This window comes from Colias philodice, chromosome 2, assembly GCF_061535455.1.
Source record: "Colias philodice isolate Cphi_HAF_F1 chromosome 2, ilColPhil1 Martin Lab GWU primary, whole genome shotgun sequence".
NCBI classification, from domain to species: Eukaryota; Metazoa; Arthropoda; class Insecta; order Lepidoptera; family Pieridae; genus Colias; species Colias philodice.
This window is the reverse complement of record NC_143087.1, coordinates 8923797-8949908: the sequence shown is the minus strand read 5'-3', so window position 1 is coordinate 8949908 and position 26112 is coordinate 8923797. Positions and strand designations below refer to the sequence as shown.

General features: G+C 32.8%; 1 protein-coding gene across 2 annotated transcripts in view; it reads right to left on the bottom strand.

Annotated features, from left to right (window-relative positions):
- The window catches only part of LOC149490666 (tyrosine-protein kinase transmembrane receptor ROR2-like), a 41159-nt gene that overhangs the window by 3261 nt on the left and 11786 nt on the right, over positions 1–26112 (bottom strand). For both annotated transcript variants that reach the window (XM_089707777.1, XM_089707785.1), the window contains exons 2-4: positions 798–879; positions 507–662; positions 258–358 (exon numbers count right to left, since the gene is read on the bottom strand). In XM_089707777.1, the coding sequence (XP_089563903.1) occupies positions 258–358; positions 507–662; positions 798–879 (339 nt within the window). The remainder of the gene's footprint in view (positions 1–257; positions 359–506; positions 663–797; positions 880–26112) is intronic.

Here is a 26112-nt window from a genome sequence, read left to right as displayed (position 1 = left end):
TTAACATTCGTTTGTTCTCAAAAAATTCTACTCAGCTAATAATATATTTATTGTATTAATTTTATAAGTACCTATTGTTTATACCTTACATCATCATACATACATTTGAATATATGTAACATTGTGTACATACAGGGCGTAAATAAAGTGAGGTAGGGTTAAAAAACTATTCTCGTCCTAATCGCAGTGTTTATATAAGACAACATTGTAGCATGATAGATAAGATGATAAGATATAATAGTGATGGATTGTCTTACTTGTGCCGGGGCCGCTGTCGGCGGGAATCTGGGGCCTGTCGCATTTGACGGTCTCGACGGTGGGATAACGTTGTGGATTGCTTTGCTTTGCGTTAGTGGCACTGGAAGTTGAAAGATATTCTTAACTCTTAACTAGTAAATATTTTGACATATTCTTTATTTTATAAATAATTTGAAAGTGAATTAAAAAGATAATATAAAAGTAACGGGGTAAATTGCAAACATGATTTGAAAAAAGGAATTCTTTACCTGTACTTCTTGGACATGCTTCTTCTTCTCCTTCTCTTACTAATTGCCCATTTGAAGTACAAACGCAGTAGTGATAGGTATTGTTAAACGCCTGAATACAACCAAAATCTGGACCACCGCATGATGATGATTCACAACCGCCGGGGATAACGCTTACTGAAATCATTACGTCACCATAAGCAAAATTATATTTAATCGCTCAAAAAAGACTGATTTTTTAAAAATTAAAATATACTTCTACATATATAACTAAAAAAATAACGAAGCTTCAAATAATAAATGTAAACTTACTGGTTGTGTTTTGAATGAAAAGTTTAGGGCGCGCTTCCTCTCGTGCCACTCGTGCCCGCTTTTCTGATTTCTGCCGCTGCGTCTAAAAGAAAATAAATTTTATTTTATTTTTCTGAAATGGAAATGAAACTATCAGTAATAATAATTTTATGTGGCGATAAGCCGATTTTAACTTTCTATTAGTTGAACTATAAGTTATATGAACACGACGGATATTAGTAGGCTAGTTAGGTTAAATTTATAGCATATACTATGGGACTGACATAGTCATCGCTGACTCAAAGTCCCTAAATTAAATAAGAATAAAAAAAAATAAAAAAAATGATGTCGACGACGCGACGTAGGTGCAATACCTTCAATATTGGTTTATTTCAATTACATATTGACGCATCACTATCATCATCACTACATACCTAGTATAAAACAAAGTCGCTTTCTCTGTCCCTATGTCCCTTTGTACGCTTAAATCTTTGAAACTACGCAACGGATTTTCATGTGGTTTTTTTTAATAGATAGAGTGATTCAAGAGGAAGGTTTATATGTATAATAACATCCATTAAATAGTTATAGAGAAGTACTGTTATTTTTGAGGTTTCTAATGTGATGTCGTAAAAAATTACATTTTTTCCGCTTACATTGCAAACGCAGGCCGAACCCTACGAGTTTTATCAAAATAATGTACTATGTTTTTATATACAACATTCACAGTTTTTCTGTAGTGTATTTAGTATCAGTATTGCAATTTGCACCCGTGCGAAGCCGGGGCGGGTCGCTAGTTGCGTATGTATGTAGTTATGTAGCTATCCTACAAATTTTATCTGAGTCGTAGGTTTATCACGTATCTCGCATAAATACCGTATTTCCCAAATCATAATCTTTTTATTCATTCCATTCATGTTAAAGAATGAAAATAAATTGATTAAGCAGATTGTCATTCTGTAGAGACTTTGTTAGACACTATTCTCCTAGGAGGAGGAAAATGAAATATATTAGAAATGGATAATAATAATATAGTGAGTGTATTCTCTGCATAAATCCTAACTTTATTCGACTACATAGCCATGTGTGTGAGTGTGTGTGCATAGTCGGTTCGAGAAGAACAAGGTTGCTTTGTATATGTATAATGCTTTCAGGAAGCGTATAAGTGAGGCGTACCTACTCGTATACGTTACATGTTCACGAGAAATTGAAGCTCAGTTACACATTGAATTTTAAACTCATCTTTATGCCGGAGATTACGCTCATTTCAATATAAATTCAAAAATACCTAGGTATTATAAATTCTATAGAAATTCGTTATTTTAAGGCTCAATTTGCCGCCGTTCGTTATTTTAAAGCTTAATTTACATATTTTTGAATAATGTTGCTTCACTGTTAATTCTTCCATTTATGTTTGGTTTTCAAATTATAAAAGATTATGATTATGAAAGTATATTATTATATGAGAAAAAAGATGAATGATTTGTTCTTAGTGACACGTGGACTTTATTATGATCAACTAGATTTCCGCCCGCGGCTTCGCCCGCGTTTTCAAAGGAAAACCCGCATAGTTCCCGTTCCCGTGGGATTTCCGGGATAAAACCTATCCTATGTGTTATTCTGATGTATAAGCTATATTGTGGTAAAGTTTCATTCAAATCCATTCAGTAGTTTTTACATGAAAGAGTAACAAACATCCATACAAACTTTCGCCATTATAATATATATTAGATAATAGAATATCCATATTAGATCAAAAATATAGAGAATTAAAAGAAAAATGATAACTAAAAAGGAACTACACACTTAATGTAGAGCAAGCGCGAACTACGGTATTATGTATAATGTAAATACGAAATATTTGTGTTAAAGTTAAATTGGAACAGGGAATGTCCAAACAATGTTACAAACGCTACCTTACGCTAGTAGAAAATATATTTATATATTATGATACACATGCAAGTAAACAATGTATTCCTTAGAACGCATTAAAAATACCTCTACACGACCTCATCGTGGACCTTGCTACCCGCTGTCCATGCCAAATAACGTTTAACAGGAGATTCATGCTACTAATTAGAATAAATTAAAATATTAATTAACCAACGCGTTCAGAATATTGATTTATTTCCCATGTAAGTAAATACCACGTTTCTATTGCATTTTACAGATTTATGGAAATCTACATTAGGTATAGAAATAAGTGTTCTACCTATTCTGAATGGATTAAATCATGGTTGGTGGCTTGAAAAAATAAAAATAAACTTTTAATATATTATAATTCTGTAGTTAAAAGTAGCTCTTGGATAATTTTCACAACACTTTGAACGTCTTATGAACATCTAAGAAGCACATTATATAATTAAGAATTGCGTTATATTGAATTGTATAGTTGTTTTATCTGGAGCGTTTGAGATGTTCAATGTAGTTATTTTGGACATCTTATCGTAGAGCATGGCCGCACTCTGGCGAGCCCGACGTTACGATGTATCATCATAACAAACATAATGAAATATCGATAAACCATTACTTTACAATAACAACTCGAATGATTCTTTAAAAGATCTCAACGTAACTGATTAGGAATGCAATTTACATCATCCATCTTTACTAACGAGCATTACACAACAGTACATCTCGACGTGTCTTGTTAAGTCTTGTACATTGTAAATCAAAACCTGACAATAAAATTAATCCTACATAAATAGTAATACAATATTTCTTAACAATTATAATATTAACTGAAACGAACGACGTTATTTACAAATAGGGCACATTCAGAGGTCTTGACACGTAGGTAAACAACAGCCTAATAGTATACTTTGATAGGTACTATTATTTATTCTGTGTCAATATCTAGCTCAATATCCTCTGATTCTTTTTTAAATCACGCATTCGCCTACGTATAGTGTCGTGTATTAATTGACGATCTGATGAGATTTAGATTATGTTTGCCCTCATGAAATTGCTAATTCGCATGGATTTCTGGGAATCCCGCGTGGAATTGCTGCTACTGGTTATACAAGCTCGTCCTTTATTATACCTGTTGCTGAACATTATAGGTGATTCAGGTTTGCAACCTCGCGAAAAATCATAGTGGTCTAAGTTCAAGATACCTATCATATTAAAGCAGGTTTTCAGAGGCATCCAAACATTAAAATAATAAGTATTTTATAAAATCATAGAGTTATCTCTTTATACGCTATGGAAGTTTTATGTACACTGAATAATTCTTATGTTTACTAAATAATTATTAACAATGATATTATGACTCTTCGAACACCGTAACTCATGATTTACCATACACGTGAACAAATGCAGACTTTTTAACTCGGTAGTAAAATCAATTTTATGGTGCACAATAAAATTTGGTACACATAAAATGATATCTGGAGCTTTGGGAAATAAATTTATAAGACGTAACTTATATTATCGATTGATAAACTGGCACAAATGGAGTACATTAGAACATTTTATATTCTTTTTATCGTCTTAAATATGATATAAGATGCTTTTTAGTGGCAACTCAGAGCTATATAGGTATACAATATCAGACAAAGTGAATCAAGTTAAAAATTCAATATTGAATCGTTTTTAACAATATTTATTACCAGCGAAAACAAAATATACTTGTCATGTCATATTTGAATATTTGATGCATTTTATGATAAAATACAATACAGCTAAATAGCAAAGTCGAAACATAAAGCCAAGCGAGTATTGGTAATGTAAATCAGTGTAACTAGAAGTTATTTTGTTATTCAAGCTATTACATGTAATATATCCGTGTTCTTAAGGTATAGTCATGGTGTATTGCACAATAAACAAGCATTTATCTAACGGGCATAGTTAACGAGACGGTTATTGTGGTCGAAGTAAAATGTGATCGATACGGATCAGTATCATTGCACAGAGATGGCGTCAGATTGCAGCCTCAAGCGATGCCAGCTGAATTTGTAATAAGTACATAATTATTTAATGTATTGTGCCATTCTCTAAAATGAAAGGATTATTAATGACAATATACTTAAATGTATATTACAAAATATTATCTAAGGAATATGAATAATTATAGATAATAACATAATCAGTACAGTATACAAGTGAATTGTAGGCAAAGGTTTAGGTCTTAATGTTCTTCCAACCAGTTTAATGAAGAAAGTTTTGTTCCTGTTAACGTTTAATCCAAGGGCTAATGCTCAGGATCTCAGAAAAAAAAAATGGGTATATAATTTATAAACTGCAAGTGTTGCTTTTTCAATGAAAATTAACAATTGTAGCGCCAAGAATGGGAATAGAATTGCCATTCTAGGCTCTACAATCTTATTTAGTCCATCGTCCAGTGAGTTGAGGCGGCGTGAGACGTGTTCCGCTCACGCCGCCCCATGAGGTCAGAGCTGGCGGGCTCATAGTTTGTGTTGGCCTGGAGACGGGCAGCTGCTGATGGGGTCACGGAAGAATTCTACCTATACCCGTGGCCCCGTCGTTGATGCGGCTTGACGGAACACAGTGGGGTTTTGGTCGGTAGGAATCCGACATAACCCACGGCCCTTTCCCCGGAGGCCGTGGGTATCTATGCAAGATTTCCCCACGTAAAAAAAAGGCTCTACAATCTTATGTTAATTTATCTTAAAAATATTATTTTTTATTTCATTTATGAGTATGTATATGTATAACTTTTAGTTTATTTTTAATCGATCTAGTAAAATTTATTAAGGACACAGCTTATCGTGAAAGTGGGCATTTTAATAAATAACAATGATTTCCATTTAATATCTAGGTATTTATAATAAGGGTTGCTCCATTAAAATCAAAACGTTATTCGGACAATACATCATTTCCCTTTCAACTTTTGACAGTCTATTTAATATAATCAGAGGTTTATTTCTAACGCCCACACTGGCCACTTGTTAAATTGCGATAGTTAAAGCTTCTTAACGATAGCCTTAAGGTGTAGTTAAATCTGTAGTTGTATTTTTAGCCTTTATATATCTTCCTTTTGTTTCGAACAATACACGTGCTGATTACATAAATATTATACATTTGTCTCAATCATATAGGTACTATAAATCAGTAGTAGGTAAGTAATTGTTTCTTCCCATTTTTGATGTTATTGTTTCCTGGCATATTAAATATCGAAGACAATACATTATGGCTAGATAACTATTGACCTTACTCGTGATAATAATATACATATAGGATAATGAAGCTCCATTTCTCTTTTATTACGAAACAGTTTTATAGATATCAACAATTTATTGATATAATTAAAAATTATGAGCAACTGTATAATGTATATTTATTATAATGTGAACCAGTTAGATGATTCGTTTTTATTACAAGAGGATAATATTGTCTAGGATTGCTTATGAATATATTTTGTGAGGAAAGCTTTAATTCGATAAACAAATATTTACCCAATTGAAGAATAATAACATAGCGGATGTAACATCTATAATTTTTAAATAAAACAAGTAGCGGATACCAATTTTAAATTATACTTCAATGATTAATGGTATCGTTTGGACGTCATCAACATTAATAAGAGTGACGTTGAGTAGCTCGGTAAAATGGTGAATGGCTCACTTCCTTGGAATCATAATTTGATTATTGTTACAGGTCATGTCAGGGAATTCTATGAATAGGAACAAAAGAAGTGGGAAGGATTCGGGTTGAGGAGAGTGGGGCCGGACCGTCTGCGTACACCTGGCGGAGCGCGGGCCGATCATTAAAAATGTTTATTTAAAAATCCGACCGCTTAACGCTGCCATAGAGTAGACGACAGTGGAGCATCCCTTCATTTATTTAAATAAATATAAACGGTTTCTTGCAGGCGATAAGATGTTTTCGAATTAATTGGGGCAATATTATTATTTGTAAGTATGTACAACATAACATAGCGATCGATTTATGTGAAGAGATACTCTATACTTAGGTACTATTTAGCAAATTATATATATTTCATTAACATCAACAATATATTGAGAACTTAAAACGTTGAAGGTAAAAATATACAATACAAGACGAGCCCTTAATTTGTTGTTTTGTTTATCTTATCAGAATAAATCTATCGGCGCTCTCGATAACATTTAGAGAGCTTCTGTTAATGCTGGCTACCTACAACAAACTATTTGTGCAATGTTATATTTTCGAGAGAACGTGCCGTATTTGTTAAATCACTTCACAGTTTTCAAATATGTCCTATTGAAAGCTACAAAAATAGTTTTGTAGTTGAACTGGACTGTCAAAACACGGAATCCTATAATGTCTCCGCCGCAGTCGAAGAATAATCCCTGAAATGTTTATACAGCAATAAAGGCGCTTAAAGCACACTAAACTATGACATAAAAAGTTTAAAAAGCTCTCAGTAGATCAAACAAGATGAGTGGTGTCGGTCGACAGACGGCATGGTGTCGGGTTACAGGCGGCGGGTCGCATTTGTTCCAAATAATAAACACCAGATTGGTGTCAAAATGAACGCTTTATTATCTCATCAATCCGTGAACCTACAACTCCTTATAATATAAACGTTTCTTTTCAGTAAATCTTCTGCAAAGGTTAACACGGCCTTTAATAAATTGTATGGCTACATCGACCGTAGTTTCATCTTACACTTAAAATGTTTAAGATTTATTGTAATGCAATTCGACATACAATTGTATATTGTGGTTTACGAAATGGCTTATAGCAGTTTATGTTACAATAAAACTCAGCACAGATTATTTTGGTGCTGCCCTGATTTTCTCTTAATATAATGACTGCACTTGTTGTTTATTTGGCAGTTATATGTGCGAAATGAACGTTTAGCAAATAGAATTGCTTTAACGTGAAATATATTTATAGATTTAAAACTGGATTAAAGGGCCATTGTTTTACGCTGTTTGTAGCGAGTACAAATACGGACAGATAGTCTGTTTGGCCTATATATATATTCAAATGTATGTAGTGTTTTCAATTAAATTTATTAAAATTGTTGAGTTCATTGAAATTAAATACCTATTACATAATAATAAATTTTATAAAATAGCAATAGTGTAGTGACCTAGCACTCAAGCGTATGTTACATTAGATTATGCTCATAGTTAAGGACACCCTATTTAAGGCCGTCAGATTCTAGGACATAGGACATTCTAAGGACAGATAACTGTTCAATAGAAGGAAGGCGTGATTAACGGTAAGAGTGAAGTGATAATATGCCTATGTGATTTTTGCCTTATCCATAAAACTTTTTCATTTAAATTTTTTAGTAGCATAGGTAACTTGTTGTAGCTTTTCCCTTGAAAATGGATACTTAGATAAGAGATAGGTATATGGACTTAATTATAAGTATTTCTTCCATTAGCTACCTAGTCTTATGGCTTTTTCAAAGTGTAGATAAAAATCTAAGTAAGTGTACTAAACTTTTATTTTACATTACTCCAGTCTCCACAGTACCTAATATAAACAGTAATTATCGACCGTTACTATAAACAAATACAAATGTAGCCAAATGAATATCCTGTACCTATCCAATGATTATTTTGATTTCAATAATAATATTGAAATCAAAATAATTATCAAAATAATCATCATCAATCAAGCGTATAAAAACAAGCTATCAAAAAATACAAGGGAAATAGGAAGTTATACTTCCGGAATTCACACAATTTCGTTTTCCCAAATTAGTCCTAAATGGTTTCCTCTCAAAATGTAAATATCTTTATTTGAATTATACGATTTATCAAGCGATATGGTTCATCACGTTCGCTCATAATTTTAATCAATATAGAAAAAATGTGAAAATTGCTTTTCCTTCATTTCACTCTGATCGAAGCTTAAAGTTACACATTATATTTGGACATAGGTAAACTTTTTCAGTAATAGAATTTTCGTGTTAAACCGTCTCTATAATCTTATTCCAGGTCTCCCTAATACTTTCATTTTTACCCAAGCGTGATTTAATATAAGTGTAAACATTTCTGGGGTGTAACAATTTGTATGATTTAAAATTATTGAGAGTGTCTGCGGCACTGGGGCTTAATGCGGAAACAAGCATTTGGGACATCCGAACTGACTAGGTGTGTATTCAGATATAGCACCCGCATATGATATTTACCTAGACCGAATTAAAGTTCAAGGCTCAATAATAGTGTTAATGTACGAATATTCGAATTTAAATTTGCAAACAAAACAATGAAAATACCTTATACAATAAATAGGTACCTTATATTTGTTACCTCGCTTTCAATAGTAATTATTCGCTAGAGCGGAAATAAATTAAATATTACTAAATATTATAAAGGTATTTGAAGGGTGTTTTCGAGCCTTCTTTTATTACGACTCTATATTTTAAGAAACAATTCTTTTGGTAATGTTAAATTAAGTCTCGCTAAATTTATCGACAACTTCATAGAAATAGATACACATAATATGAATTTTCGCTGTCTTTATTGTAATTCAATCCCTTTCAGTTCTTCGTTTTATATGTAATACAGTGTGGTAATACTATAAGAAAAACCTTCTCAGTTAAAGGTGGACAAAGCTACTTTCAAAATAATAGAGAAGATACAAAAAGGTTTAGTTAACCATTTTGTTTCGGACATCTGTCGCCCGTAAAATTGGAATTATTGTAATAGCAGTAATGGGTAATATTCGAATAGGTATGAGAATAATCGTAGGTGTTGGGCGTTGATCTACAAATCTCTCGACCCACATGCTTATCACTTCTAATTAGACGTTGCAACGTAACCAAACGTTGCATATCTCATTACGCAATGCATTTGGTTTATTTGTAGTGGCGTTTGCACTTGAAAACGTTCAGTATTAAGGGCTTGGTCTAGTAGTGCAAACAAATGCATCCTGTCATCCTATATGTAAATAATACAAATGTACTAATAGACCGGGAGATACTGACACAAAATTTCGAGTCATTTGTAACAGGATGGCGGTTCTACAGGGTTCTTAGTACGCAATGACAAAAAGAAAAATGATGGTGTGAACGCTGGTACCGGCGGCTTAGTCGCGTGGGCGTTAGTCGAACTCGTCGGAAAATAGCGAAAGTCAAACGATTTGTAACAGTATGGCACTTATTTTTCCTGGAAGTTTGAGGATCAAAGAATATAAATACAAAATTTCATAGATCTAGGTGTTGGAAATCTTCACTTATATAAATTAATACTAAATTAATTTTTCAAGTATGACAGCACTTTTTCCCCCTACTAGAAGTATGGCAAATATAATAATGGTCACATTTTATCAAATACTCTCCAAAAATCCAAATGCAATACTGGTACAAAAAGTTTGGCGAAATAATTTTTTTTTGCAGATTTTCGGCGGTATGGCGACCATTTGGAATCGTCCGAAAAGTATGGCATGGCGATTTTCGTAAATGGCTGCACGACGATGGTTACCTGTGCAAAAGTTAGCCTGGTACAAATGGTTGAATAATTGTTTTATTTAAATCAATATATTCGCGTCGGTATGGCGGGCTGTAAGTCACACCGGAAAAGTATGGCATGACACTACCGCCTACTTCTTTTTTATGGGCTATCGGTAAATACTAAAATTTTTGTGTTACAAATCGTTTGACTTTCGCTATTTTTCCGACGAGTTCGGCTAACGCCCACGCGACTAAACCACCGATACCAGCGATCACACCATCATTTTTCTTTTTATCATTGCGTACTAAGACCCCTGTAGAACCGCCATCCTGTTACAAATGACTCGAAATTTTGTGTCAGTATCTCCCGGTCTATAAGGGAAAGTTGCTCCACTTAATTTTTAAAAATTAAATCATTCGTATGCATAATTTAATATTCGTAATAAGTACCAAAAATGACAATTTGAAACAATTTTCGTGAAAGTTACACCGGGTGATTTTTTTTTATCAGTACACAAAATTTGCGAATAATTTCTATTGATATCTTCAACTTCATGTTTATATAACTGATCAACTTTTACAAAGAAATTTGGACGAAATATAAAAAAAAATAAGCTTTCCATACAAAATGCAGAACTCTATACATTTTTTTCGACCTAAGTTTCTTAGTGAAAGTTGTTCAGTTTAACTAATAAAACGGATAAACAAATTTTGTATATAATAAAAAAAATGTAATGTTTGTGTTAAATGAAAACAAAAGATATTTATTTCTGACTAGCTTCCGCCCGCGACTCCGTCCGCGCGGATGTCAGTCTTCGCGTCTTCTACAGATTTATTATATTATGTGTAATATATAGATTTATATTGATAAACCTAATAAATCTTTTGCTAGCATTCTGATGCTTTATCGGTTGCACTGGATTTATCTCTTTTTTTTCAATCGCTTGAATGATATAGGATGGGTCCTTGATGGGCATCGAATGCTGAATTCTCGAATCAATCAATTCTGACAGTAGGCAATTTATGTAAAATCTTGATAATGGTCCATCATTTTATTTTGCCTAAACGTTACATACTTTTTTATATATTCTATTTTTAACGAATGATTCACTCCAGTCCAAACAGCAAATAAGCAGACTTCTGCTTCTGCAACGTTTAGTTGTCCCTGAATTTAGAAAAAATAGTCATGATTCTTATCTATGACAAAAGTGTTATTTTTTGCATTGTATTTCAAATATTTAATTTTTTTTAACCGCATCTTCCGCATTCATGTCTTTTGCCGGAATTAGACATTTAACTTCTACTAGTCCCATTTTCCCTTTTTGATATGGGAGTGTATAAAGTAAATTTTTTAGATATTTCTCGTTATACTTTTAAAACGTTATTATTGTCATTTTGCTCATTAGGTAAAGTAATTTCGATATCAGTTTTAAGTTTTTTGATACCTGCAATAATAACGTCATAATCGCCTGCACATACTTATCGATTACAACCTGTATACAATCCACCATCCACATTCATAATGTTTTCCTGTCCTCCTCTCCTTTACGTTGTTCACCGATACATTTGAAATGAGTAAATCTGCTACCACTGAAGGATGTTTCATTGTGATCAGCAAATTTTCACCACTGTTGTCGATTATTTGTTTTTCATTTTTAATCAGCAATTGGGAATCATCAGTTTTGTTTTTTGCAGATTGGTGATGTACCCTAACAATACGTCAAAAAGGGAAAGCATCAACGAATTATCGTTTTCGTCCTCTTTTTTTATTCTTCGCGTCTCTGTTACTTCTGTTTGTTTAGTTCTCAACACCCACTGAATTTTCTATGTTATTGTGATCTTCCATTACATCTGAGTTTTGATGATATGATGATAATCCATTCGTTTTAATATTGGTACTTAGAGTTGGTAGACTAAACTAGAAATGGCTGACTAAATTTGTCAGCGCGTCTGTAAGATCAGAATATAAAACCAACATCCTTTATTTAAGTTACAAAATTAATAATCAAACAACATGCCGCTACGTTGAAAATGACTAGAAGAAAAAATTAAAACACCTCGGATCAATTTTGGAGTAAACAAATCATTTTCCCCGTATGGGGATTTCCCCGGATGAACTTGGGAAGTTCAAGTTCTCAATACAAGTTTATATTATATTTCGTATTTCTCAAACGAAAAATAAACATTTTTGGAACTTCAAAAAAATTATATTATAAGAAAATTTATGAGCTTACTTTAGTTTTAAAGAAATATACATCCCTTTACTGACACCCCGTAAAATAAAGAAATTGTTGCCAATCACCTTTGCAATCTATTTGGTTTCATTAACTTTATGTTCGAAGATAATTTTTTTTCTAGTACATAGTTACACGCGTATTTTTTTCGTTTATTTTCCATATCGAAATCAAATGTTTAAAAATACGAATATTTGCACAAAACTAAGATAAAAATAATCAATTAACAAAAATATTAAATTTAATGAAGTAGAGCAACTTTCACTTCGGTATGAAGGAAAATCGAGCGTAGAGCACACGTCAGAACGCTCCGGCCCAAGGAGCGCGACTAAAGAAATTCGCTAGGATTTTTCCTAATTATTTTAAATATTTTTTTAATATTTAAGGAATTATCAAAATTCAAAAAAAAATTTTTTAAAGGATTAATACTCATTGGTCTTCAACCAACTCGAATAAATTAATGGAAAAAATAACTTTTAGCAGTATTTATCAATAGATTTTGTAAGGCAAAAAATGGGAAATTTAATGAATTTATAACGTTCTAATTAAGAAAATCATAAGTTTTTCGGCAATTGTGTTCAGCAGTTTTTAATAACGACTATATAAGGATAATAATGCGCTGATCAGATTGTGTAAATTGTAATCGGTTGCAACGTAGTGAGTGCACAAACTTAGCTCGAAATGTCTTTGGGGGAAATAGACTTATCTTGAAGGCCTGATTAAGGTAACATAAAGTAACTTTATAAATGTGAAAAAATTCACGCGCATTGCGTATATAACACTAATTGATAAACAAGAAAAAAAAATTCAGTTTATCATTTCATTAGCCGGGAAAAAATTGTCAAATAAATGTGTAAAACGCAATTTTGCTAGACTGCAGCCTTAAGATAGATTACCGCCAATAACTTGTAGCATATCTGTATGTATTTGACTATAAATTTCAGCAAATGATTTGTTTTATTTGTATTAAATGAGAAAGCCAACGTGATGCGCTGAAAACATAAAAATTGGGCATTGGCCCAGTTTGTTAGAATAATTATTGTTGTAAGGTATTATAATAACGTAGTAGTTTATTTTTTTCTGTTGAAAATGCCAATATACTGTTTATATTTATATAAATTAAATCGTTGCTTATATAATTAATTAATTATGCTTACGCTCTATAATTTTATATTGATCATCAGATATAGCTTATTGAGTGTGTTACTCAATTAAAATAAACCTTCATAAACATTAAGCGTTTCATTTAATTCTAGTAAACAGAAACTCGATATTATCTTATTTCTTTCTCAAATGTTCCAAAACAATTTAATCAGTGTCTAAGTTACGACGTCTTTTTCTTATAAATGGATAGAAAAATTCATTCCAACTTGATTGATTTCTAAAACCTTATATTTTACGTGAGAAAAATGTTCATTGGAAAATGGTTTAGAAGCAATTTGCTTGAAGTCTAAATCATGCTTTGTCAAAATAAACTATATATGATTTACCACCCTTATCTACCAATTACCATAGGTAAATCTGGTTTAGTTTAAAACAACGTCTAGTCTAGCCTACTCTACCCCATCTTATAATTACCTATTAGTAGGTATATATATTGGATGATTTTTGATAAATAATTAGGTAGGGATACCTAACTAAGTTAATTCATCTTTTGTTGGTTAATAAAATGCAAATGCAAATATTCCTCTTATGAAAACCAGTCTTACTATTTGTGTAACATCAATTATTAAGATTTGACATTTTCATTACCAAAATCGAATCGATAAATATTGATAAGAACTATTAGCGGATAACAGCGGCAAAAAACATAACTATCAACGTTGTGCCTAGTGGAAAAACTGATGAATGCCGTATGGCGTATTTCTGGGTAGTATGGTCGTTTTCTCTGTGGCCTCGCTGATAATTCGTGCAAAAGTAAGATTCAATAAAATATTTATATTATCAGCAATGATTCGGTTTGGTAAGTGGTCATGTATCAGCGCATGAGTGCTGCGGGGCGTGGGATGTTCCACTAGATACAAAAACGCGTGCGCCCTTGAGCCGCCGGCTCTCTGTTTATTCGACTGTCGTCTAGCACTTAACGCCAACGTGGATATTGGCTATTTTTGCTCGATTCACCATCAAGAAAGCATCCGCTATTAGGCAAAGTATAGGTTCAGATTGAACCATCAATAACGAATGAAATTAAAAGGTTTAATGCCAGAGCATCAAATCATGATTGTATTTACCTATGTTAGGTAGAGAGTAGAGACGCGGACGGTTGGAGGAAAATTTACCTATGTTCTTTCTCATCACATTTTTCTTCTGTAAGTAAAATCAATAGGTATCTGGATTATTACTTGTTATGAATGTAAGTAGCTTAAATATGATTTCAAGAATCGATGTACTTAGTCTTTAATATAAAGTGTTTTTTTTTCTTAATATAAAACATTGTCTTTAATTTCATAACCAAAAAAATAAAAAGTAACTCAAAGCTTTATTAATTTGCAATATAAAATATTTTACTCGTACGTAACTAATTAAATTTCCTTTTTAGGAAAAGTATCGTTAATAATAATTGTATTGGTTCTAAGAACAAATAAATCATTGAAAAAAATACCGATTTCTATTAAATTCTGGGGTTATCGCGCTATAACTTATATAAAAAACTTATATAAAAAAAACAGAATAAGTACAACCCACGATACAAGTTTTCGATACAAAACCAATAACTGTTAACAAACATCAATTCAATGTACATAAAGAGCTATTGAGTATTGTGGAAGAAAAACTTTAAGAATGTGCAATTTATCCATATATAGTGGTCATGTGTACTAAGTAATGTATTTTATTCACTGCACGGAGAATAAGTGACGTTAATTAGGTGCCATGTTTCGTGAAACCCACGTTTTTATATAAAACTAAAGGCAATGTTTTATCGCAATTACTAAGGCTTTATTTGCGCGAAATTCCATTATTTATAGTCTGGTGTCCGATGAAGGAAAGTTTGTATTTATGTTATTTATTGCTTTCAGAGAACCAAGTAAATGGCACCAGTTTTTTTCTAGATATTATGAAGGTGTCTTTTATATACCTACTTATATACATATATACACTGTTTCAGGTGAAAGTTTGCAAAATTCAGTAGGTATCTAATGACGGGTGTAATTTTTTTATTTGTAGATGCTCCATGATATAAGGCATCTTATTTCAGCCTGTAGTTTTTAAATACGTTTTTTATTTCATATACATAACCTATGAGTGGGCATAGAAAGCATTGTTTAATCGAGGTCTGTTATAAAAACGTAAAAATAAAAAGTATGTTAAACGCATAATAAAAGTTTTATTTATGTTAAAATGAGGTGTGAAATAAATATAGGTATGACACTTAAAACAAAAACAATGTTTCTTTTTCCGTTCAGGTTTATAGTCACCATAAAAGTTAGTGTCTCGATAAAGAACTTTAGCATGAACCGGATCTATAATAATTAATAAGAATTAAATGAAAGTACTTAAATGTTAGTAAATGAGTATGTAGTATAGTAGGTATGTACTTCCACATTTTCATCGATAACGCAATGCAGTTTTCATATTTTCGAAAAAAAGGACCCGCGCAGATATAGCGAAGCGCAGCGCATTTTTCGCTGTCAAACTATTATCGACATTGTTACGAATAAATAATTAATACTTATTATTTAAACAATAGAAAGCCTTAATTATATTTGTTTAAATATAAGTTAAATTAACCTACCTACTTATATCGCTCTTAAACAAATCTCGAGCTCATAATGAAAAATATGCCTTTATTAAAAACTAGCAATGCCCTGCGGTTTCACCCGCATAGATAGCGATATCGTTACAGTGAAAAGTCTACTATAGGTCGGACTATAGGTTTAATTTTTAATCACATGAAAATCACCTTTACCCCGTCCGGCACTACGGCCTTTTTTTAGGGTTCCGTAGCCAAAATGGCAAAAACGGAACCCTTATAGTTTCGTCATGTCCGTCTGTCCGTCTGTCCGTCTGTCCGTCTGTCACAGCCGATTTACTCGGAAACTATAAGTACTACAGTGATGAAATTTGATGGGAATATGTGTTGTATGAACCGCTACAAAAATATGACACTAAATAGTAAAAAAAAGAATTGGGGGTGGGGCCCCCCATACATGTAACTGAGGGATGAAATTTTTTTTTTCGATGTACATACCCGTGTGGGGTATCAATGGAAAGGTCTTTTAAAATGATATAAAGTTTTCTAAAAAACATTTTTCTTAAAGTGAACGGTTTTTGAGATATCAGCTCTCAAAGTCGTAAAAAGTATGTCCCCCCCCCTCTATTTTTATAACTACGGGGTATAAAATTCTAAAAAAAATAGAGGTGATGCATGCTAATTAACTCTTTCAACGATTTTTGGTTTGATCAAAGTATCTCTTATAGTTTTTGAGATAGGTTGATTTAACTGTAATTTATTATATTTGCTGCTACGGAACCCTTTGTGCGCGAGCCCGACTCGCACTTGGCCGGTTTTTTTGTTTTAGTGGGGAAATCTTTCATAGATACCCACGGCCTCCGGGGGAGGTGCCGTGGGTTATGTCGGATTCCTACCGACCAAAACCCCACTGTGTTCCGTCAAGACGCATATTGGTAGAATTCCTCCGTGACCCCCGCACTACGGCCTGCTCGAACAGTATACCTACTATTTTCTGTAGATTGACACTTTTAAAAATTCGTTATATCTTTTGAATGGAATATCCAATTCTTTTCATTTAAAAAGTATTTTGCTGGTATTGAAACAGTCTATAATAAAACATCATTTAATGGGATAAGGATTAATATATGTGTATGGATAACATGCTTTGATTACTGTCGGCATTTCTATTTACTTTGAAAACGTAAAAAAGTTGTTGTAGTAACATAACTACTGAAGATGGACATATGGTATCGCGGACTTTCTTGTAGATATTGATCCATTCTATAATACCGTAGAACATTTTTTTGTTCTATCTTCAATAGATTCCGCAGCGCACGCGATAACAGAAGTTTTATTGAGGATTTTTTTACACCTTGGGTTACATTATTGCATTTTTGGTAAGGATCTCTAATTTTTTTGAAAATGCAATATAGCCTATGTTGCTCAGTAAAGATGCAGCTTTCTAATGGTGAAAGAATTTTTGAAATCGGTCCAGTAGTTTTTGCGTGAAAACCATACATACATACATACTTACAAACTTTTCCTCTTTATAATATTAGTATAGATATATATTTTTAAAATATATATTAATTTACCAACTAAACTGAAATATTGTAATTCTAAAGAGTATAAATCACGTTAACCTCGGGGTCAGAACTCAGAATACATATACCGAGTTACTATGAACGTGGTGTCAACGGAAAACAATACTCTCAAGTCTCTACTTCTCGGTTACTTACATTTCTTCGAGACATAACTATTATTATTTGCCATTTTAAATAATAAGATGAAGAAAACTATACAAGTACATAATACTTATACCTATACATTATTCTCTTATGGAGAAGTCTAATCGAACACTTAATAGATGTCGTCTCTTTTTCTTCAACACATTAAATTACATAAACTTCTATAAAGCAAAGCATATTTGCATAAAACTTCCTCGTTTCTTAACACATACATATATTTTACTTATAAGTCTTATAACTGAAATCGCTTAAATATATCTTTAAAATGTTTATGGTGGGTCGTCGAGACACCGTACGCTCATGATTTATTAAAGGCATTAAAAATCATCGTATAACTTATGTTTGTCATCGTCCTATTATCATTGCTAGTTATAAATAGTTATATAACATGGAACTTTGGAAGATGTTTTACGGTCCCAATATTATTTATTTTTACACTTCGTGCATTTTTATGGCGAAGATATATGATGAGATTAACTATAGGTTAATCAGTGGCATTTAAGAATGTTCCTTATTTATTATCTTTTACATAAGTATCTATACATATAATAAAATCGTAGGAAAGTCAAAACTGTACATTGAATATTTTTTTAAAAGAATACATAATCCATGATCTATAATCGATATAGAAGCCAAAAATATAGTTTTTAGAATTTTTGTCTGTTTGTCTGTTTGTCTGTTTGTCTGTTTGTCTGTATGTTTGTCCGAGCTAATCTCGAAAAGTACTGCATAGATTGACTTCAAATTTTGCATGAATATTACTAACAGGTCGTGTAAGGTTTTTTTAAACATATTATCATGCTATCACCTCCGGGGGAGGAGCTGTGAACCTTTACTTTTCTTACGTATTCCGTGTACTACGACAGCGTACAATCTAAAGACTCATGTTTAAATGTTGTTTTTGAGTAAGCCATGCTATAATCTAGCTTTACACTATAAAAACTACGTCATTTACGTAATTTGGGCAGAGAAACTGTTTAATGAATCTTAGTACTATAAAGACAAATTTGATTCAGCGCCATCTATGAGATTTCGTAAAAATCAAATCAATTTACATGTTAACACTACTGAACACAATGTTAAAAATTAATAATTTAAATATAATTATGTTATTTATTTATTTAACTCTTTAACCCATAATAAATCTTCCCTTCCCTATAAGGTGCGCTTATATAATTCGTGTGAATATACTACATTTTTAAAAGTGAGGGTAGATGTATATTATTTTAAGTCAAACTAGACACCATTACAGTTAATCTAATATTGATTGTGTTCATTGGTTACATTTTTAAAAATCTTCGTGTTTTAATAATTCGATCACGAGGCGGGACTCTAATACAAAAAGGTTAGTTCGTTGATAATTATTATTCCTTCATCATTTACATGTTGTTAGTAAAAATATACTTTGACTGTTTATACTTTTGTTCAGTATTTATCTGTATGATTATTGCTTGGTAATTAATATATTTTCATGTCGTATACCTAATTATAAACATAAGTGTGATGTGAAACTAGCTGGATTTATTTTTACACACTCACAGTCTTATATTTTGTGTTAATGTTAAAATAGTATTAATAGTGTAAATCATAATATTTTTTCAAAGTTAAAAATATTTCCTTTTTTCTGATGGTGTTGCCATCGAATTAAACCGCGCTGTCGTTTCGTTCACAAAAAGTCATGTTATTAGGACCGAATATGTAGCCGCCTCAACTTACGGAAACGAGAGTAACCTGCGTTGTCTGTTAGTTATTATATAGTCGAATTTAACGTTACATGGAAATTGGAATCTAAATATATGTATACCTACTTAAGTATATTAAATCTGTAGAGGTCAATTCTGCACATGAAATATATTTCCTAAATAACTATCACGAGGTGATTAGAGATCGACATCGACGTCAAAAATGTTTGTCCGTCTGTCTGTCTGTATAACCGTTATAGAAACAAAAACTACTCGACGGATTTAAACGAAACTTGGTACAATTATTTTTCATATTCGTGAGCAGAGCAGCAACTCCATTTTTAAGCTTTCGTCGCGTGTGCGTTCTTAATGCGTGTATCTTAATGGTTAAAGCTACACAGAAATCAAGTATGAAAGAAATGTTCTCTATATTATATAAAAAATATCTCCCGACATCATAAATGTCTATCTTTTATGGTTGAGCTTAGGAGTTCAAAGCTTTCTGATTATATTTGTCTACTAGCTGTCCCCGCGACTTCGTTCGCGTGGAATAGTGACTATGGGACCTATGACCATGGGCTCAGGGTGGGGCAACAATAAAAAATCATTTTTATTTTCATGCTCCCACTCCCGCGCCCACTCGCACTCCCACGCCATATGCCACGTTCAGTCCCAATCCCACGCCCACGCCCACTCCCCTTCACAATTAGTACCTACCAGATCAAAGCCAGGGTAAGCGCCCCACCCAGCCCCACCGTGGCTACGCCCATGCTGAATTACTACTTAACATACAATTATTGAGTAAATACGTACAACCATACTGTACTGTTGTACTACCATAAATAATTAAAAGAATTGTTATTAAAATTTCTTACTAAACTGAGCTAAAAAACTTACGTACCAAATTATTAAAGAAAATCAAGAAATGAAATGCCTAACCTATACCAAATAGTTACTACATATTGTAATTAAAAATTATGATTAGTATACAGGGTGTCCCAAAAGGTTACGTAGCTAGGAAGAGGGGTGATAGGGGTGGTCATGAGAGTCACCAGAAAAATAAAAAAAAAATTCCCCTCTGGGTATTAAAAAAATAAAAGGCATTTATAAAAAAAAATAAAATTTTATACCTTGTGAGGCGATTTTGCCCCCGATGACCTACAATTATTGGTATATTTAAAAAAAATTGCTGTTATGCTATCGTCAATAACCCCTTTTCAAATTGAAATAAGAAAAACAATACATATCTAACCAATATTTTAAAGAAAATTAAGTTTTTGTCCAATCAAGGACTTAGTAATTACGATTTCACTCAACTTCCTCTAAGTGTACTGAAAAAAAAAGGACTATGCAACTCCGGCAAGTAACTTAAAAAGTTAGGTAATTTTATTGCAATTCCAAAATGGTATAACACTTACTTGAAAAATTCTTATTAGGATATGTAAAGATAATTTTCGGGAACAATACCCCAGCAGAACAAAACATACCAATAAAACAATAGTCTCAAACTCGTACGCAAATAGTACATTTTTAAATGTCTATTCTGTTCTTTAAAACTTAAAAAGATAAATAATATTTTATTGCAATGGTTTTAATTGAAACTCAAAAATAAAACAAAATCGTAATTATTTATTTAAACAAAATTCTCGAAATGTCTACCACCAACATAAATACACGCCCTACATCGTTTTAAAAATGAGCGGGAGATATGGCGGGCAAATCTTCTATTGTTTATTGATTCCGCAGCCTCTGTGATCCTCGCCCTCAAGTCAGCCAAGTCCCTGATGGGTTTTCCGTAAACTTTTTCTTTTATAGCACCCCAGTAAAAAAAATCTAACGGGTTTAAATCTGGTGAACGAGCTGGCCACGCTAGAGCACCGGCCCTTCCCATCCACCTACCAGGGTATTCTTCATCTAGGAAATCCCTTACAGGACGTGCATAATGTGCTGGGCACCCATCATGCTGGAACCACATATTCCTCATTGTTTCTAGCGGCACATCTTCCAATAGATTTGGTAATTCGTTTTGTAAGAAGTGTAAGTACGCCTCTCCAGTCAGTGCCTCAGGTAGCTCAAAGGGTCTTATTATTAATTTACCATTTAGTATTCCGGTCCACATGTTCACTTTAAAACGATATTGGGACCGATCTTCTCTAAGTAGGTGGGGATTTTCTACGTGCCACTCGTGCAAATTGTGTAGGTTCATGTATCCGTCCTTTTTAAAAGTAGACTCGTCGGACCACAGTATTTTATTAAAAAATTGAGGGTCCTCCCTATGCATGCGCAACATCCTACGACAAAATGCAAGTCTCGCAGGATAATCGCGTGGTAACAGACCCAACGTGAACCACCAAACGTGTTTAGTTTGGTTACATTGTTATTGGTATGTTTTGTTCTGCTGGGGTATTGTTCCCGAAAATTATCTTTACATATCCTAATAAGAATTTTTCAAGTAAGTGTTATACCATTTTGGAATTGCAATAAAATTACCTAACTTTTTAAGTTACTCGCCGGAGTTGCATAGTACTTTTTTTTTTCAGTACACTTAGAGGAAGTTGAGTGAAATCGTAATTACTAAGTCCTTGATTGGACAAAAACTTAATTTTCTTTAAAATATTGGTTAGATATGTATTGTTTTTCTTATTTCAATTTGAAAAGGGGTTATTGACGATAGCATAACAGCAATTTTTTTTAAATATACCAATAATTGTAGGTCATCGGGGGCAAAATCGCCTCACAAGGTATAAAATTTTAATTTTTTTTATAAATGCCTTTTATTTTTTTAATACCCAGAGGGGAATTTTTTTTTTATTTTTCTGGTGACTCTCATGACCACCCCTATCACCCCTCTTCCTAGCTACGTAACCTTTTGGGACACCCTGTATAATATCGAAAATCAAAAAAGAAATGCCTAACTAATTCTACGTAAAATTTCTTTTAAATTATGTCATATTATTTTTTAGGAACCATGGGGGGGGAGAGGAGCAAATTCTATTTCCTTCCTTTCTTAAACGGATGTTTTTAATAATCTATGGTGTAGCCAGTAGCCACTGATCAGCTTAATCGATACTCAGTTTTTATCAAATCCAGAAACAAATCCAAATTAGATCTTTCCTGTCTCACGCACGTAACTAAAGGCTGAAGAGAGAGAGAGCACGTAACTAAACCGTTTAGACGAAGAAAAGTGTATAGAAAAAGGAATAAATAATTTCATAAACTTCCCGACGATCTTTAAAAATAAATTATAACTTTCATTTTTTTCATTCCCACTTTTACCCCTATGTAGGTATAATAAGTGGATGAACCAATTTTGATACACTTTATCTAAGAACCAGCGTCGGAAAATATTCTGCCTAACAAAAAAAACCGCATCTAATTCGGTTTACCTGTTAGCCAGCTACGGTGCCATAGACAGACACACACACACACACAGAAATACATAGCGGTCAAACACATAACACCAGTCTTTTTGCGTCGGGGGTTAAAAATATAATACGACACGATTTTATGTGGAAAATTTACCTATACATCAGGGTAGATAATTTTTGAAACAAAAAAAATCGCAGTAGGATGAAACCCATTAGAAAAGGATATGATAAAAATGTAAGGAAAAATAAATTACGGTCAATCGGAGTTCGGGAAGTGGGAGGGGGGGAGCTTTTAAGAGAAAAAAATGGTTTCTCTCGATTTCTCGATAATAATAACACCTGCTAATTTTTTTCTACATATTTTAATTGTACAGACATCACTTTTCCACAATTTTATTATATGTATTGATGATGATGATTGAGATTATAACACTCTTAGTCCGTTTTAATTTTTATTCACCCGCATCAGTGCCACCTAAAAAATCTTTATATATCGAAATTCGAGCAAAGTTAAGAAAATGAGAAATAAGAGTTCTCAAGGATCGTTAGAGATAAGAGGCTTACTATTGACCGAAAACAACATGTGCTATGCCGAACCTGAAACCGCTTCACAACGAGAATTGCGGCTCACAGCTGACCGCGAACGGCATGTACTATCCTGTGAGACCGAAACCTTCACTGAGGGTATATATAACGTCTCACAGCTGATCGCAAATGGCATATTGTACTATCCCGTAAGACCGAAACCCTCACTGAGAGGGAATTACGTCTCACAGCTGATCACGATCGTCATATTTTATCTCGAGAATTCTGAAACTTTTACTCAATATGAAGACCGTTTGACAAATAATAGGGTGCACCATAATATTATTCGATCTCTCGAAGATGAACATGAGCATAAGCAATGACTAGAGTAGGGACGCGAATATTACCATTATTTGAGACAAGAACGATTAATAAGTTTGTTTAATGAAAGATTAAGAATTGAAACTATTGGTCTCTTTAAACGGACGAATAGCGAGAGGCCCGTCTTATTGCAGACAGATTTCGACATAGTCTTAATGACTTAGAGGTAAACATAGAAGATCAATCTACAAATTCGGTGGTGTGGTCCGACAAAATAATATAAAAGTGGGTTTGCTTATAACCTCACAATTGATTACAGATCATCTTCTGTATAGGCGATATTAACGTAGTATGTTCTTTTTGTAATGCTTTAAAGTGGAGTAAGGAGTCGGCTTTCGTTTGAAGATACGCCGGAACTTTTGAAATCACTACTTTTAAGTTTTAGAGGAACATGTGCAATCTAAACAGTTCTTAGACAATATTAGCTCTTATAGTATTGCGTTTTAAATGATCCTTTGGTGCTCAACAATTATCAGATGCTCCTTTCATTCTTACTTTTAAGATACAAGGTCAAGTTTATCATTTGATAGGATCCCTTTTGCCTGAAGGCCAACCTAAGTTTCTTTAAATATATTTTGTATTCGACTACGACGAATAATCGAATACAAGAAATCAATATTTCTCGAATTTAAAACTGAACTCATTTCACAATTTTAGAACATGTTAATTCATCAGGTTAATCCGTATATATGCGTTTTAAATCGACATTAGAAGCTTTTCCTCAAGATGGTGATATTAATATAAAATTGGTATAAATGCCGATAGACGGAAGTCTATCAGCACTCAGGAATTCCCTGAGCGTGTTATAACGCCCAGGCCGCAGTATTACAATTTTTCCTACAGTAGGGCGACGAATGTATTTTCGCATAGCAACGGAGGGGAACTCGTGGGGGGTAAAGTGACGCGGGCCACGTACCACAAACATGTTTAGTTTGTGGTACCGAGCGCGAAAGAAAGTCATGGTGTTTTTAGTAAAGTTACTATGTAAACTAACGTAATTTATTACTTAGGTACATATTCTATAATGGTGTGCTCAAACTGTTAATCTACATTTAATTTAGATTATTATTTTAATTACTAAGAAATGTAGAATTTAAATCACATTCATTCATGTTTTCCTCAGATATTCGATGTCTATGATTTTCGATGATTTTAAGATTTTCTTATCAGAGTATTCAATTTTAATGTAGTTAAATTTTATAAGAGACAATTAAGAACATTCAAAAATAAAGTGTCACGTATTTTTTTTAAACGACGAATGACGAAAAACGACCGAATCGCGGACGAAGTCGCGGGCAACAGCTAGTTGTATATATAATAATAATACAAAATTAAAAAAAAATGCTAAAGCTCGAAAATTTGGCTACCTTTTTTTATGGGCTCCTAAATAAAAATATTTTTCTTATAAGTACAAAAGTAACAGAAAGTTAAAAACTGTTTGTTTACAACTTCCACAAGTTCAATAGTAGGTAGTTGGAGATGAAGAATAGGTATAGGTCCGTACGTTTGAGTCTGCGACTTGAAGACACTCGTGTGTCTTCACTATGTGTCTGTGTTATCTGTAGTTTATCTGAAGAACGTGACCTTTATTATCTCTGGACACCGCCCGCCCATCTCACAGCGATCACTCCAATGCAAATAAATATATGTGAGCAAACGAAACCATTCATTCGGAAATGCCGAACTGTCTTTTGATTGCTTATAATCCACAAAGACCACCTTGAATATTAATTTATTAAACGATCTTGAGATAAAGATTTTTACGTTTTTCAGATTTTTTATGTTTGTATGTATGATTTACTGTGAATTGATCGGTGGATCCAATACGAAACTGGCAATTATAACGCCCTCACGTTATTCTGTTGTTATTGATTTATTGTAATTATGAGTGGGATTTGTATTTGGATAACTTCTCTTCAAATTACAGAAACTATAAATAGCATCTGTCTTTGCTAATTCAGCTTTTAACGGATACTTCTACTTATAAATATTTTACTTATTTTGTCTTTTTAGATTTAACGATGAATATGTCCACTAGCTTGAGGAAAAATTCCGAAATTAATTTTGAAATATTCGGTTTTCGAACCACAACGGCTTTTAGCTGTTTTTTTAGCATAAATGCTTAAAATGTAGATAAGACATTGGAGACACATTTGCTGATTCGAAGATAAAACATGAATGTGTGTGTGATAGAGGATGAACGAAGCCTCCAACGAGCAGAAGTTTAGTAAGTAGCAAGTATTGTTAGTAAGCAAGCACAACTCACAAGTACTGTAAGTTTGATTCATCATTCAAACCTCTAATTGACCAATTTTTTGTATGAACTGAAGAAGAGCCGGATTCAAATTCAAAAATATAAATGAAATG